This window comes from Hypanus sabinus, chromosome 18, assembly GCF_030144855.1.
Source record: "Hypanus sabinus isolate sHypSab1 chromosome 18, sHypSab1.hap1, whole genome shotgun sequence".
Lineage (NCBI taxonomy): Eukaryota > Metazoa > Chordata > Chondrichthyes > Myliobatiformes > Dasyatidae > Hypanus > Hypanus sabinus.
In genome coordinates, this window is record NC_082723.1 from 14,719,506 (window position 1) to 14,737,244 (window position 17,739).

At 39.6% G+C, this 17,739-nt stretch overlaps 1 protein-coding gene across 6 annotated transcripts in view; it reads right to left on the reverse strand.

Moving 5' to 3' along the window:
• Window positions 1–17,739, reverse strand: part of golga2 (golgin A2) — a 121,472-nt gene that overhangs the window by 52,109 nt on the left and 51,624 nt on the right. For 5 of the 6 annotated variants that reach the window (XM_059993697.1, XM_059993699.1, XM_059993698.1 and 2 more), the window contains 5 exons: window positions 9,420–9,566; window positions 8,803–8,846; window positions 7,110–7,173; window positions 5,586–5,642; window positions 1,889–1,969 (listed from right to left, as the gene is read on the reverse strand). In XM_059993697.1, the coding sequence (XP_059849680.1) occupies window positions 1,889–1,969; window positions 5,586–5,642; window positions 7,110–7,173; window positions 8,803–8,846; window positions 9,420–9,566 (393 nt within the window). The remainder of the gene's footprint in view (window positions 1–1,888; window positions 1,970–5,585; window positions 5,643–7,109; window positions 7,174–8,802; window positions 8,847–9,419; window positions 9,567–17,739) is intronic. The other variant, XM_059993695.1, reaches the window with a different exon arrangement.

Consider the following 17,739-nt stretch of genomic DNA (forward strand, 5'->3'; position numbering starts at 1 on the left):
TCAACTCCTTGTCAGTAAGAGTGGCTGCAAATGGACTAGACAGTCTATTGTAGAATAGAAACATAGAAAACCTACAGCACAATACAGGCCCTTCGTCCCACAAAGCTGTGCCGAACATGTCCTTACCTTAGAACTACCTAGGCTTACCCATAGCCCTCTAATTTTCTGAGCTCCATGTACTTATCCAGGAGTCTCTTCAAAGACCCTATCATTTCTGACTCCACCGCCACCACTGGCAGCCCATTCCACAGATTCACCACTTTCTGAGTAAAAAAACATAACCCTGAGATCTCCTCTGTACCTACTTCCAAGCATCTTAAAAATACGTCCTCTCATGCTAGCCATTTCAGCCCTGGTAAAAAGACTCTATCCATATGATAATATACAGCTCTATCAGGTCACCTCTCATCCTCTGTCGTTCCAAGGAGAAAAGGCCGAGTTCACTCAACCTATTCTCATAAGATTGGGGCATGCTCCCCAATCCAGGCAACATTCTTATAAATCTCCTCTGCACCCTTTCTACGGTTTCCACGTCCTTCCTGTAGTGAGGTGACCAGAACTGAGCACAGTACTCCAAGTGGGATCTGACCAGGGTCCTATATAGCTGCAACGTTACCTCTCGGCTCTTAAAACTCAATCCCATGGTTGATGAAGGCCAATGCACCGTATGCTTTCTTAACCACAGAGTCAACCTACATAGCAGCTTTGAGTGTCTTATGGACTCGGTCCTCAAGATCCCCCTGATCCTCCACAGTGCCAACAGTCTTACCATTAATGCTATATTCTACCAACATATTTGACCTACCAAAATGAACCACTTCACACTTATCTGGGTTTAACTCCATCTGCCACTTCTCAGCCCAGTTTTGCATCCTATCAATGTCCACCTGTAACCTCTGACAGCCCTCCACACTATCCACAACACCCTCAAACTTTGTGTCATCAGCAAAATTACAAACCCATCCCTCCACTTCCTCATCCAGGTCATTTATAAAAATCAAGAGTAAGGGTCCAGATGAAGTTGAGGACACTGGCACAGCAGAGGAGTTCCTTAAAATGTTCCTTCCAGCAGGCACTAATTGCCTCTTTCCTTGAAACATTGAAATGCCTGTAATGTGTGAAGCTATCTCTTATGTTGACTGTGATTACAAATACATGAATGGACCTGCTTATTGCAGTGTAGGCTTTAGAAGTTACGCACAATTTGTGTCAAGACTCCCAAAATATTCTGACGTGTAAAGTTTATTCAAAATAAAAGCCGGTGGCTCAGTGATTGCCATAAAACAGGTTGCTATTAATAGCAATGTGGCATTTCATTCTGACAATATTTCAGATTGGAATGCATGCTCCTTTCAAGAACAAACTGCAGTGACTATGATGATGAAAAACATCATCTGGAAACCATCACTTGGTAACAATACCTTCAGCCTTGCAGACAATCTGGTAAATAGGTCATGCAACACACCCTCAGAATAGAAAATGTAGATGCAAGAGGGGGAGCCCCAACCAAAAAGGGTAAAAAAAAAAATGACCAAATGAAAACAGGGACTTGTCTTGTACAATGCAGACAAAAAAGACTCAAGCATTCATCCATAAGAAACCCTTGTTGCTGTGCACTTATGGAACTTGTGATAAACATTCATGAAAGAATATATATTACATGTTATGATTAAAGTTCACTAATGTCCCTCTTAATACTACATAGAATATGGAGAAATTGTTAATATTTACAATGCAAGAGCAGGGCTGCTTTCCAGCCTTGACACATTTAGTTTGGTGATAACTGATCAACTTCTTTTACCATGCTGTTTAAATTAAATAGGCAGGAAAGCACAGAGATACCTATATATCATCAAATGCTGCTTCAACAAACTCTACATTCCCTTACCAATTCCTCTATCTTTGCACATAATTCTTTATTTGATAAATTGCTGGAGTCAAGGGCTACAGTCAGCTCTTGGTTTCGTGTCTGTGTGCACATGCAGATTCAGAGAGTGGAGGAACAAAAACATGAAAAGAAGATAAATTAATAAAAGTGAACAGTTATTGTTGGTTTCTACCAGCGCATGCTTAAAAGGCAAATGAAACTGCACCAGTCCATCTCTGTGGTTTTCTTTATTTTGCCATCCAAAAAATGTTTTGATCTGTTCAGTGCTTTCAGCTTAAAGGATCTTAAGTCTAGTGTTACCCCTGTTCAGCATTCAGTCACCTTTATTTAATTAATATATTTTTTTGTCTGAAAATGACCAGAAATATCTGCTGATTCAAATTAAGCAATTTTGAACACAACTAGGATTCAATTCATTCAATTTAAAAAGACAATTCTAACTTTCTTAAATTAAGGGCTGATTATATGAAGAAGCATCTACTAACCAATCCGCCCATTCAATATACCTGGATTTTGTCTGCTGATGAACTATCAGACTACATGTGCTTCAAAAACAAAAGAATGGCAACGAAGCATCACTGACACAAAATGATAATTCTTCTCTCCCTACAGATTTTGCCTGATGGGCCTAGTATATCAAGCAGATTTTCCCCGTTTTCAATTACTAATAATATGTGCTGTTATTTTTGCACAGTGCACAATGAAAGGTTATAGCTATCACTGGATAGACATTTCAAAACAGTGTTAGCAAGTTTTTTCTTTATTCAAATGTATATTTGGCATTTGCAACACTTTTAACTTGAGGTTGAAATCTATCAGCATCAACATTTGTACAGATCTGCTCACTTTTTTGAAAGTCATTAATTCCTCATTAAGATATTCTTTTCACTATACCAGATTAGAAGCAATGATTGGGGGACCACTTTGTCAAGCACCTCTGCTCCACTCGTCACCAGGGAAACATTCCAGTGGCCAAACATTTTAATCCCCATTCTCATGGATTTCCAGCATCTGAAGACTATCTTGATTTTAGTTCTCATTACCATTCCCATTCTGACATGCCAGTCCATGGCCTCCTCTTGGTAAAGCAAAATCTCCCACCACCCTCTCCCACTCTTCCCCCTCTGACCTCTCACCTCCTTCTGGGTTCCGTCCTCCTTCCCTTTCTCCTATGCTCCACTCTCTCCTCCTATAAGATTCCTTCTTCTTCAGTCATTGACCTTTCTCACTCACTTAGTTTCACTTATCACCTTCTAACTAGCCTGCTTCCCCTCCCCCTCACCTTTCTATTCTGCCATCTTCCCCCTTTCTTCTCAGTCCTGATGAAGGATCTCGGCCCAAAAAGTTGACTGTTTATTCATTTTCATAGATGATGTCTGACCTGCTGAGTTCCTCCAGCATTTTGTGTGTCGCTGAAGATGCCTACACTTTTGGGTTTAAATCCAATACAGATGGTTGATGCAGCTGCCCAAATGTCCAGCATTTTAACTAAATTACAGAGATGGAAATGACGGCCAACTATTGGAATGGGAAAATATCTCTGAAGTGTTACAATGAAGCTTTTCAATAGCTATTAAACCTATATTAGTTTTGTCAGTAGTTAATAGCCATGAAAACCAATATTAAAATTGGTCCTTATAATGCAACTGTGCATTATTTAACTCAAAAAGTAATTTGAAACTGAATAACTATCTTGATTGTAAATATCCACAGAAATTTTGCTTAAGAATTCTTAAGATAACTAGGGAACTAAAAAAAAAAGAGGAAAGTAAAGGTATCAGATCTTGAAAATATGAAGGGAGCATAATAATCAAAGCCCATTTTTTGAATAGAATTAATTGCCAAAACACTGTGGTGCCAAATGGTGCACCAATACAAAAATAGATTTCTCTGATCCCTGCAGTAGAAATGCTCCCCACTTCAAAACTAATAGAAAAAATAAAATCGAATTGACGTGCAAATACAATGGATTTCAGTATTTTTAGAAAACATACGAATCTCCTTTTAGAAAGTAATCTGAACATAAAATAATGAACTCAATGGGAAAATCTTTCATTTCATAGAGCTACAATAATTTTGTGAACAGCCACAACTGTTCTGAGACACATTAAGTCACCTGACACAAATTAGTTTTGCAAGACTCTGGTGGTGCATGCTTTAATCTTGATGGACATGGCCCCAGTTTCATTTACTTTGTCATTAGCTACAAGCCACAATCATATAGAGATCACTTTATCCATTTGCAATCATATTCACTAAAACTTATACAGAGTTGTGCAGAGATATTTTGAAATCAGAGGAAACTCGCTTTCAATCTGCTGATAAAAATAATCAATTATTGATGAAGGCAAAAACAACACTGCCAGTGATTACTGCACTTCAAGTTGCAGATTGGGACAATTGTTGCTGACAAGCTGATAAGAGGGAGACCATATGTCTTCTGAACAAGCTCAAGAGTCACACATGAATAACAGCTAGCATTTCTGTTGCAAGTAGTCCAAAATGCATTACTTTAGTAGGAATAACAAGAATGACTAGTATCGAGACCTGTGCAGAATTAGAGGTCCCTAGACTATAAATAAAATTTTGCATAAAAAATATATTTGAGAGGAACCTATCAGCTTGTGCAAGAAGTCATATAACTCAAGCTTGTGCACTACTGGAAAAGTAGGATGAGTATGTTTTTTAGCCCAACCTGACTATTCAGCTGCTCAGTGAAATTAATGGGGATCTGTGACCTAATACTGTACCAGATTTTTCTCAAGCATCCGGTTAACAAAAATCTATTAAACTCAAGGCAAATTTAATAATTAACAGAGCTGAATTGCCATTTATGAAAGAGGAATCCAAATGTCTACTCTGTAGTTCCCTAATTTCTATTTTAAGATTTTTCAAAATTATTCTCCCAATCCAGACACCTGGTGAAAATAGTTTCTAATGACCTTATCTGCATTGCTTAATATCTTGCAAATCTTGATCAATCCATCACTTCTAAATTTCAGAAAATGCAACTCTTAGGATGTGTAATCACTCCATACAAATTAAACCTCAGATGTAAGCAAGACTCTGAGAAACCTACACTCTCTCTCTCTCTCTTTAACCACTCTCTTTAGCTACTTAATAACTTTGACGCCCTAAGTTACTCAGCACATCCCAGCTCTTGTCTGAGCTGTGCAGCTATAAAAAAAAATTCTCACTTCCCTTTTAAACCCAAAATTCTAACAGCACTTTTAAAATTATTTCCTGTATCTATCATGGCATTATTTCCTGTAGCATTTCACATTAAACCACCTTGAAACTCTGCTGCTTCTAGGTATCAGCATTCAGAAAGTACTCTATTAAATTCTAAAACTAACCTCAGCCTCTGCTGCAAATCCCTAAGCGTATGCTGTCTTGCCATACTGTCTCGACGTAATAAAAAATGTTAAGGTGATTACCATTCCGTCAGAATCCTACCAACCTGAAGCTTTCACAAGGATCTAATCTTAGCAAAACCAGGTCATCTTCCCCCTGAAATTACTCTCCACACACAAGCTGGAAAAGTTCAGAATTCAAAGAATCTGTAAAATCACACTGAGAAAAATTAAAAGCCCCTCAGAAATGAACGTCATTGCTAAAAGTGAACAAACTGTTCTGAATTTAACATTTTTTTGTGCATTAAAACTTTACAGTTAAGAACCCCCTTCCATCACCCTACCTCCAGTTCTTTCGAGCTGATGGTACAGGCTCCGCTTTCACCATTCACGTAAGTAGTCTAGGGAGTGGAGAATGAGAAGGTAAATTAAAATGTTCTATGTAAGTATCCAAAACAAAATCAAATCAAATGTACATTTAAATTGCAATACCACTTGTATATTTAATCCTAGTCAAAGATTTTACCAGCTGCTTCAGCGTCACATGATTCTCTTCAAAACTTGGGAAAGGAGGAGGAGATTATGTGCCAATCCAACTGAGAAATTCAGGTGGCATATTGGAAATTACAGACAAATTCATATGAACACCCTAATGCTTTTGTTTTATAATCATTTTTTTAAATCTTATATACAAATAAAAGTAGGACATCCTGTATTGATTGATACGTTACACAGGCTCAGTGGTTTTCTTAAAAATTCAGAGGTAGGGCAATCCAGACTTCACGAGCCCTGACTTGGAAATGTATTACAAACTTGCATAGGTTAATGCATCATTGTTCCAAAGTTTTCCAACTTCCACATAGTAAATCAATACCAATATGACTAGAGGGAGAGTAGTTCAGTACCTTCGAGTTATATGAACTATGACAAGCACTATAGTTCTTAGACCCAGCCTTAATAAATTACAAGCAGCAGTTTATTCTGGTTTGTTACTTCACACAGTGACTAACAGTCAATTATGAAATTTAAAGCTGTATTAATTAAAAGCCAATTAATTCCATATTTTGAAGGCATTGGGCTTTCACTTATTTCAGAACAGAAAAGTAGCATAAGGTATACTTGAAGACAGGTTTATTGGCAGTTCAGGGATATGAGAAGTTTCAAAAGAGAACCATGAATGGTAGCTTTTGGGTGGGAAAAGCTTTTGCAATAGACACACAAATATATAAAAGTGGAAAAGTTAGATTCTAGGGATAGAAGATGAGATGAATCCAGTAGCCAATCCCTTTTCTTACTGATCTCAGGAACATTAAAGTTGGAAACCACTTTTTTAAAAAACTTTTTATAAGATTTGCACTTTTTAACAAACTCGTATTTTTCACACTCACTGGCAGAAAGCAGTTACTTTCAATTTATCACCTTTCTCATTTTTCTTTGGCTAATTATTAGCACATTACCCACATGATGTAATTGTTTTAATTATGTAGCCTATTAACTAATTCATTTCTATCTGAGGAATTTTCCTCATCTTATTATAAAAGTGATAAGAAACGCCATCTTCATTCCTTTGTCTTACACCTCTTAGCATCATTTCTCATCATTTCTTCAGTTTGCTTAGTATTTGCATGTTTGTTTATACTCCGAAATAAACTAAAATTTTGGTATTAAGATGGCTCATCATTCCTGACTCCCCTAAGAATCGGAAAATAAATGGCAATCCAACAGTAGGAATAAATTTTTGATTGGATTACACGCAATGCTCAATAAAATTTGAACAGAATAATGAAAAGAAGAAAGGTGAGTTTTCATACTTAATACAATTGGATTTGATTAAAATACAAAATTCAGCCCAATGGAGACAGCCTCACCTGAGTCACCAAGCCATTTAACTGAGCAGATAATTGTCGAAGGCTTTCTGTAGAGGAGACACCCCTAAAAAGTCATAAAACAAATGTGTCTGTAAAAATTGACTCTTAATCCTCAACAGTTCAGCAAATTTATCTTGAGAACTCAAGATGTGATGGTCACAGGGTGAACACGTAATGATGACATTTGGTCTGCTAACCAATCTCAGCACTCCTCAATCAGAAAAAGCTTATGAAAAATAACAATAAGACTGGATTTCTGGTCCATATCATAAATTCTGCTCCAAAGTGTTTTTTTTTCTGTGAATTGAACATGATTGGGCTATTTGTGGAATGTGTCCAGCTATGAAATAGCTGTTAGAAGTTATAGTCATGGGCAAGAAGAGAAGGTGTTAATTTAATTAAAGAAGCAAGGGAAAACAGCATCCATGAACCATGCATAAAGAAGGAAGCTTTGTTATTCAACTGGCAGGACAGGAGAGGATAAAGTTGCTTCTGCACTGCACATATTTTTATGTAGTCATAGCCAAAGGGTGGTAGGGGGACGAGCTCCCACTGCTAAACAAATGCTCTTCATGGCGTGCATCTCAAACAGCCTCTGACAACCAAGTCCAACTCCTGGCCTTCACATGTGGCATAGTTCTTATGCCCAGCGGAGCTGTTCTCACTGACAGGAGAAGGGGCAAAGGCGGGCCACTGGCTCCTTAAAACCAGTTGCTCTGGGCAGATGGGGCTCGTTAACTACGGATGGTAGCTCATCTAGGAGAGGGAAAACTCCAATTTCAAACCTCAACTGCCTTACCGTTATACCTGCTCATGGGAAAGGCTTTGGGAGAAAAGTCCGGAGTCAGAGTCCCGAAGGCGGCTGACTGCTGTACCCAGCACCGGCACGGCAACTCCTACAATGCTGCTGGCACCAAACTGTACCAACTTCCGTCGTTCCTTTGGACCTGTCGTCAGCATGGAGAGGGGGATCCCACTGCATGGGCAACAGACGGATCTCCATATCAGCTCTGCCCTGGCTTGCGCCCTGGAGAGGCCACTCCCGGTGACTACCAGAGGCGCAGTGCCCATGGTTGACCATGACTGATGGAGGCCAGAAATTTTAATTCTAACTGCCAGTGAGCAACATCATCACTGTCCTTATTTACCAAAATGAGGTACAGATTCTGATACAGAAAGAAGGAAATCAAATTACCTTAAAATTACACCAAACATTCAATTAGTCTGCTTAAATTGCCATCAATGCTGCACCTTTAATGCAAATTACACTGTTTAATTCAAGCAACACATACAAAATGCTGGTGAAACGCAGCAGGCCAGGCAGCATCTATAGGAAGGAGTAGAGTTGACGTTTCGGGCCAAGACCCTTCGTCGTGAGTCCTGATGAAGAGTTTCAGCCCGAAACATTGACTCTACTTCTTCCTATAGATGCTGCCTGGCCTGCTGTGTTCCACCAGCACTTTGTATATGTTGCTTGAATTTCCAGCATCTGCAGATTTCCTCGTGTTTGTTTAATTCAATATTGTTTCAGATAAAACATGTCATCATGCTGTTGCACTGTATGTTCCCCCGCCCCACCCAGTTCAATCAGGTATGTTCGTATATCCACTGCTTTTTACTGACAGTCTAGTGAAAGGAGAACTACCATCCGATTGTGAGGGACTGTTTAGTGAAACATCAAGGATGCTCCTACCTGCCTTCTTCACTTTGGTCTTCATCTCCAGTTGAATGTAACATCTACAGACAAAGATTTGTTTTAGCTTACAAAAACTTTGTGGCTAAATAACCGGAGCTAGTAAGCACAAAAAAAATGCATAGGAGACCTCAATTTCAGTTCTGTTCTTTCAAGGAGCTGGCCAAGTCTACATCAGTGAATACAAGAGCACCACCCAAGTTTCATTCTTTATCTGTCTCTTTCTGCCAAAAGCAGGTCAGTGATTTAATTGAATCTGCAAGGAAAATACACTCAAGCAGCTTGGCATATAGTGTGAATAAGATAATAGCACTGCAGTTCGAGAATTATCACCGCAGCAACAAAACAGCTATGTAACTAACCAGTGACAAAGAACCTGCTAGAATTAAGTAAAATAAGAATCTATATCAAAAGGGCTCTCAAGTCAATCTTATTAAACACACTACCCTTCTTCCACATGGAGGACTAATTTAACAAATGTTTAAATTTGCACATGGTTGCACTAAACAGTTACAATTTTGAGTTAACTAACATGCTTTTAAAGTTGAAAGTCACACTACAAAATGCAAACTACTATGAAAAATGTGCATGTTCATTTAAAAAGGCAGAAAGCAGACCTGGGAGAATGTTTCATTCTGTATTGCATGTGGTGTTACAATTGTTGTATTTGGCAAGCTGCTGTTGGAGGTATTGATTCGAGCAATTGTAGCTTCGTTAACCTTCTGCTCACTGCCAAGTTTATCAATGTCGTTCTCTAAGCAAGCCTGTTAAAATAAAACAGTTGTTAAAAGCAGGGAAGCCATATACACACCCTCTCAAAATTGGCCTACTGTGATAAAAAGTATCAAAAGACATCACTGCATGAACAGTACAAAAGTTTAATACACAATTTTATATCATCCAAAGTTATTGCCTCACAACCAGCTGACAAGACAGACAAGATAAAGCTTTAAAAACTATATTCATGACTAAACCAGTGACAACTCACACACACAAAAGGTATGACTCGAATCAAAAAGTCAGTATTGCATATGAATTGCAAGTTACTTTAAGCTATATTTAGTCACTTCAAAAGAAGCAGAGATGTGAGTATTAGTATGCAAAATAGAGGACCATAACCCAGAGTTGAATTATTGATTTTAAACAGTCACAGTACTCAGGCACATGATTGCTTGGTAAATAATGAAGCAACAGGCAATAATTTTCATAAAAGGTGGCTGATGAAGAGAGGAGTATAAAAAGACCATTAACAGTAGAGAATTTGTCCATATATAAAGACAACTTGACTCAGATGCAAAATTCAGCTTGTAAATTCTGTGAAATAAAACTATATTTGATGTTGCCACAGTTGGTATATTCTGTTCACGACAATGAGCAAGAAGTGTGTGCCCAGATAGGGTATAGAAAAGGTGTGTTACAATTGGTGCAGAGTTAGAATGGAGAAGTTGGTTGGTTTGTTCGAGTCATGAAGCTTGAAAAACACTTGATTGTACAAATAGGGAAAACTGTCATCAACTCTGAGGATCTATCCTGGGTTCAACAAATCGAAGCAGTTACAAAGAAGGCATGATAGTGGCTACATTTCATTAAGAGTTTGAGAAGATTTGGTTAGTCACTAGACACTTCCAGTTTTTAGATGTACAGTGGAAAGCATTCTAACTGGCTGCATCACCATCTGGTATTGGGGGGGGGGGGGGTGTGGGGGCACTGCACAGGATCGAAATAAGCTGCAGAAAGTTGTAAACTCAGTCAGCTTCACCATGGGCACCAATCTCCTCAGCATCCAGGACATGTTTGAGGAGAAAAGGGTCAGAAAGGCAGCATCCATCATCTGGGATGTGACATGTCTTCATTGTTACCATTGGGAAGGAAGTACAGAAGCTGAAGGCACACACTCACTGACACAGGAATAGCTTCTTCCCCTCTGCCAAACCATTTCTGAATGGATGTGGAACCCATGAGCACTACTTCTTCTTGATTTTTCTCTTTTTGTACTAATTTAATATAATGTTTTTAATATATACTTCTTACCTTACTTTACATTTTTTATTATGTATTGCAATATACTCCAGCTGCAGCACAACAAATTTCATAACATATTCCAGTGATAATTAAACCCGATTCTGACTAGAGAATGGCTCAGAACAGGGAAATCAAATTTAAAGTTTTTGGCAAAAGGGAAAGGGAAAATACTTTGTAGGATTATGGGAAAGAGATAGGAAAGAGTTAAATGGAATTGCTATTATCATGCAGACTCAATAACACAAATGCCCCCCTCTCTTTATTAAAAGAGATACAGCACAGAACAGAACAGACCCTTCTGACCCAATGAGCTATGCCACTCAGCAATCCTTTTTAACCCATGCCTAGTCAGAGGACAATTTACATTGACCAATTATCCTATCAAGTGATATATCTTTAGACTGTGGAAGGGAACTACAGAACCCAGAAGAAATATACACAGTCCTGGAGAGAACATACAAACTCCCAACAGACAGTACCAGAATTGAACTCAGAACTCCGACATCCCGAGCTGTAATACTGTCGCACTAACTGCTGTGGCACCATGGCACCCTTGTGCCATAACAAGAACATGGTTTTAAATTGATGGATTTACAGCCAAAATATTTACTGGAATCATTGCTTTATTATTTACTTATTATTTTCATTATCCCAGATAAAGAAAAAGGTTCATGGGGCCATCTGGAATCAGAGATATCAAATATCTTCAATGTGATTATCTTCGATTGTAACTAGCATTTATCCAGCATACTCTTAAATGACAATTTCAAGAAACATTATGCTGATAGCATAATGGAGATGAGAAACCTCCAGAATTACAAATGACAGGGAAATTAATGTCCTACTACTGCTTGCAAAGTTATTTCAAAATTTTAATCTACCAAATAATCTTGGAATATTATTTAAGGAAGGGTTTCTGTGGTCCTGGTAACTTTGTAAAACTACCATACTGAAGCATTTATTGAATGTGTATATGGATTTCAAGTTAACAGGTTTCTGACCTTGTTAGCCCACATATTCAGGTATTGAAGAAAAATTCTGACAATTTAACAATGGGTGTCCATTACACTAGATCATACTCAAGGGTATAGCACATCAATGGAATTTTAAGCTTGAATTAAGTAACATGATTAGGGCCATTCAACTCTCAAATAAATTCAGGTCATTTTCTCTTTATATCAGTAATTTGAGCCAGTAATAGAAAGTCACAAATACAAAGATTACATGAATTAAAACCAGTATCAAATTATTTTTTGAACTGAAAACAATGCCAGATTTTAGTATGTTACAGACTCCAAGATATGATGTGACCAAAGTAGCATTCTATTAGATCATAAGATATATGAACAGAATTAGGCCATGGGGCTCATTGAGTCTGTTGTGCCATTCTATCATGGCTGATTTAGTATCCCTTTAAACCCACTCTTCTGCCATATCCCCATAACCTCTGGCATTGTTACCAATCAAGAATCTATCAACCTCCTCTTTAAATATACCCAAAGACGGCCTCCACAACCGTCAGTGGCAATGAATTCTGGATTCACTGCCCTCTGGCTAAAGAAATTCCTCATCTCTGTTCTAAAAGAATGTCCCTCTATTCTGAGACTGTGCCCTCTGCTCCTGGACTCCTCCACTATAGGAATCATCTCTCCACATCCACTATCTTTCAATATTCAATAGATTTCAACGTGAATTCCCTCTGCCTCATTCTTGTAAACCCCAGCACGTATAGGCTCAGCGCCATCCAACAATCCTCATTCATTAACCCTTTCATTCCTGGAACTGTTGTCATGAACCTCCTCTAGACCCTATCCAATGGCAGCACATCTTTTCTTAGATAAGCATAAAAGTGCTCACAATATTCTAAGTGCAGTCTAACCAATGCCTTATAAAATCTCAGCATTACGTCCTTTTATGTTGCAATTCTCATGAAATGAACACTAACATTGCATTTGCCTTCCGTACCATGAACTCAACTTGCCAGTTTACCTTTAAGGAATCCTACAGGAGGACTCCCAAAACCCTTTGCATCTCTGAATTTTCTTCCTGTTGAGAAAACAATCTACACCTTTATTCCTTCTACTAAGTGCATGCCCATACACTTCCCGACACTGTATTCCATCTGACACTTCTTGCCTATTCTCCTAATTGAAGTTCTTCTTGCAGCCTCCCTACTCCCTCATCACCACCTGTCTTCATATCGCCCACAAAGGCATCAATTCCAAAACCAAATATACAACGTGAAAAGCAGTCCCAACACAGACCTCTGAACACCACTTGTCACCAGCAGCTTACCAGAAAAGCCCCCTTTATTGCCATTCTTTGCTTCATGCCAGTCAGCCAATCTGCTATCCGACTCTTCTTTCTAAAAATCCTCGACAATCCCTACTTTCTTCTTAATGACCCTTGTAATAAGTGTGGCATTTCCACTTCATTTAAATGACAGGAACAGTATCGAAACAGGCAATAGCCCCACGCCCTGCAGTGATTTTTATTAACAGGAAGCAGTAGACCACAAGTAAGCCTGTTCCACCACATAACTGCATGAGAGAGTCATTTCAGCCCATTGATTTACAGAGCAATAGTATTTCCCAATCATTTTCACCGTGTAGCTTTCCCCTCAGACATTCCTATCAACTATCCCCAGACTTTGCCTGTCGCCTACATGCCACAGGCAATTCACAGTGACCAATTCTGGGGTGTAGAAAGAAAGCAGAACATCCAGTAAAACCCCACACAGACTGTACCCAAGACCAGGACTATACCAAAAGATACTGATGAAATTTGTTAATTTCAGAAAATACGAGTTCATCTCCAGAAAATATGGAATTATGTTTTACCACTCCGAAGAGAAAATGTTTCAGCTTGAACAAAGACAGGAAGAAATAAACATCTTAGTGCCATTTGGCATGTGCCAAACTATTCACACCACAGTACTAAACACAGAATGTCAGCAGGGCTTCCACTGCTACAGTCCATCAATGAACCATATTAGCACTGATACACTTTGACCAAGACTATGCTCGGGTATCAGTAACTCCATTAATCCAACGCCTTGGAACTTGGGTACTGCTGGACTTGTAGAGTTTCCAGAATATTTATTCTATCAATACCACAACACATCTTTTACATATTATAATTACAATATTTGTAATGCAGTAATGCAGCAAAGAATGGTCCATACCTAATAAAGGCTACTTAATACTATAATATGCTCACTGAGGCAATTGCACCCCTCAATTAATAACAGCATCTATGTACAGTACTAAGTTTCAATTGGTTTGCCTCAGACTGTTAAAACAAGTAGGAACATGCAATCACACAGGATGCTGACTACAACTACGCAACCAAGTGAACCTCACAAATACAAGTATATGGTCTTCGTTTTTTGGATTGGACCAGAATAGAATCAGTTTCTGAGCAAACCAGATGTCAAACTATCAGAATTTCTGAATAACTGGATAACTAATTACCAGCTTTACTATACTATACACCTGATTATCAGTTTTAAGTACAAGGATGAACCCATTATCAGAAATATCAGAGATGTCTGGATCATTGGGACCTCTTTATGGGCAGGAGTGACCCATACAAAAAAGACTTGTTGCACTTGAATCTCAGGGGGAACCAATATCCTGGCAGGGAGGTTTGCTAAGGATATTGGGGAGAGTTTAAACTAGGATTGCTGGGGGGTGGGAACCAAACTGAAGAGACGGAGGAAGAGGCGTTGACTCACAAATAGAGAAAGCTTGGAGACAGTGCAAGAGGGAGGATAGGCAGGTGATAGGGAAGGAATGCCCTCAGATCGATGGTTTGAGATGTGTCTATTTTAATGCAAGGAGTATTATGAACAAAGTGGATGAGCTTAGAGCGTGGATTCGTACTTGGAGCTATGGTGTTGTGGCCATTACAAAGACTTGGATGGCTCAGAGGCAGGAATGGTTACTTCAAGGACCAGGCTTTTAGATGTTTCAGAAAGGACAGGGAGGGAGACAAAAGAGGTGGGGGTGGGGCACTGTTGATCAGAGATAGTGTCACAGCTGCAGAAAAGGAGGAAGTCATGGAGAGATTGTCTACAGAATCTCTGTGGGTGGAGGTTATGAACAGGAAGGGGTCAATAACTCAATTGGGTGTTTTTTATAGACCACCCAATAGTAACAGGGACATCAAGGAGCAGAAAGGGAGACAGATTCTGGAAAGGTTTGATAATAACAGATAGAAAGCAAAGGGTAGCAGTGAATGGGTGTTTCTCAGACTGGCTGGAGGTGACTAGTGGGGTACCACAGGGCTCTGTATTGGGACCACAGCTCTTTACGATTTATGTCAATGATTTAGATGAGGGCATTGAAAACTATATCAGCAAGTTTGCTGACGATACTGGGTGGCAGTGTGACATGCGAAGAGGACGTTAGGAGAATACAGGGAGACTTGGATAGGCTGAGTGAGTGGGCAGATACTTGGCAGATGTCATTCAATGTGAATAAATGTGAAGTTATCCACTTTGGAAGCTGGAACAAGAGGGCAGAGTATTGTCTGAACGGTGTCGAGTTAGGTAAGGGAGAAATGCAAAGAGACCTAGGAGTCCTAGTTCACCAGTCAATGAAGGTGAATGAGCAAGTGCAACAGGCAGTGAAGAGGGCAAATGGAATGTTGGCCTTTGTTACAAGGGGAATTGAATACAAGAGCAAGGATGTTCTTTTGCATTTGTACAGGGCCCTGGTGAGACCACACCTGGAATATTGTGTACAGTTTTGGTCTCCAGGTTTAAGGAAGGACATTCTGGCAATTGAGGAAGTGCAGCGTAGATTCACTAGGTTGATTCCTGGGATGGCAGGGCTGTCTTACGCAGAGAGATTGGAGAGATTGGGCTTGTACACGTTGGAATTGAGGAGATTGAGAGGGGATCTGATTGAAACGTTTAAGATAATTAAAGGATTTGATAGGATTGAGGCAGGAAATATGTTCCAGATGTTGGGAGAGTCCAGTACCAGAGGGCATGGATTGAGAATAAGAGGTCAGTTATTTAAAACAGAGTTGAGGAAGAGCTTCTTCTCCCAGAGAGTTGTGCAGGTGTGGAATGCACTGCCTCGGAAGACGGTGGAGGCCAATTCTCCGGATGCTTTCAAGAAGGAGCTGGATAGATATCTGATGGATAGGGGAATCAAGGGATATGGGGACAAGGCAGGGACTGGGTATTGATAGTGAATGATCAGCCATGATCTCAGAATGGCGGTGCAGACTCGAGGGGCCGAATGGTCTACTTCTGCACCTATTGTCTATAACAGAGTTGTCGTGGTGGGAGATTTTAATTTCCCAAATATCGATTGGTATGTCCCTATAGCGAGGGGTTTAGATGGGGTGGAGTTTGTTAGGTGTGTTCAAGAAAGTTTCTTGACACAATATGTAGATAAGCCTACAAGAGCAGAGGCTGTACTTGATCTGGTGTTGGGAAATTAACTTGGTCAGGTGTCACATCTTACAGTGGGAGAACATTTTGGAGGTAGTGATCATAATTCTATCTCCTTTACCATAGCATTGGAGAGGGATAGGAACAGACAAGTTAGGAAAGTGCTTAATTGGAGTAAGTGGAAATACGAAGCTATCAGGCAGGAACTTGGAAGCGTAAGTTAGGAACAGATGTTCTCAGGGAAATGTACAGAAGAAATGTGGCAAACATTCAGGGGGATTTGCATGAAGTTCTGCATAGGTACATTCCAATGAGACAGGAAAAAGATGGTAGGGTACAGGAACTGTGGTGTTCAAAGGCTGTTGTAAATCTAATCAAGAAGAAAAGAACGGCTTACGAAAGGTTCAAAAAAATTAGGTGATGATAGAGATCTAGAAGATTATAAGACTAGCAGGAAGGAGCTTAAGAAAGAAGTCAGGAGAGCCAGAGGGGACCATGAGAAGGCCTTGACAGACAGGATTAAGGAAAACCCTAAGACATTCTACAGGTATGTGAAGAGTAAGAGGATAAGACGTGAGAGAATAGGACCAATCAAGTGTGGCAGTGGAAAAGTGTGTATGGAACCTGAGGAGTTAGCAGAGGTACTTAATGAGTACTTTGCTTCAGTATTCACTACAGAAAAGGATCTTGGCGATTGTAGGGATGACTTACAGCAGACTGAAAAGCTTGAGCATGTAGATATTGAGAAAGAGGATGTGCTGGAGCTTTTGGAAAGCATCGTTGGATAAGTCACTGGGACTGGACAAGATGTACCCCAGGCTACTATAGGAAGTGATGGAGCAGATTGCTGAGCCTCTGGCAATGATCTTTGCTTTATCAATGGGGACGGGAGAGGTTCTGGAGGATTGGAAGGTTGCGGATGTTGTTCCACTATTGAAGAAAGGGAGTAGAGATAGCCCGAAAAATTATAGACAAGTGAGTCTTACTTCAATGTTTGGTAAGTTGATGAAAAAGATCTTGAGAGGCAGGATTTATTAAAATTTGGAGAGGCATAATATGATTAGGAATAGTCAGCATGGCTTTGTGAAAGGCAGGTCGCGCCTTACGTGCCTGACTGAATTTTCAGCGGATGTGACGAAACACATTCATGAAGGTAGAGCAGTAGATGTCGTGTATATGGATTTCAGCAAGGCATTTGACAAGGTACTACATACAAGGCTTATTGAGAAAGTAAGGAGGCATGGGATCCAAGGGGACATTACTTTGTCGATCCAGATCTGATTTGCCCACAGAAGGCAAAGTGTGGTTGTAGACGGCTCATATTCTGTATGGAGGTTGGTCACTAGTGGAGTGCCTCAGGGATCTGTTCTGGGACCCCCTACTCTTCGTGATTTTTATAAATGACCTGGATGAGGAAGTGGAGGGTTGGGTTAGTAAATCTGATGATGACACAAAGGTCAGAGGTGTTGTGGATAATGTGAAGGGCTGTCAGAGGTTACAATGGGATG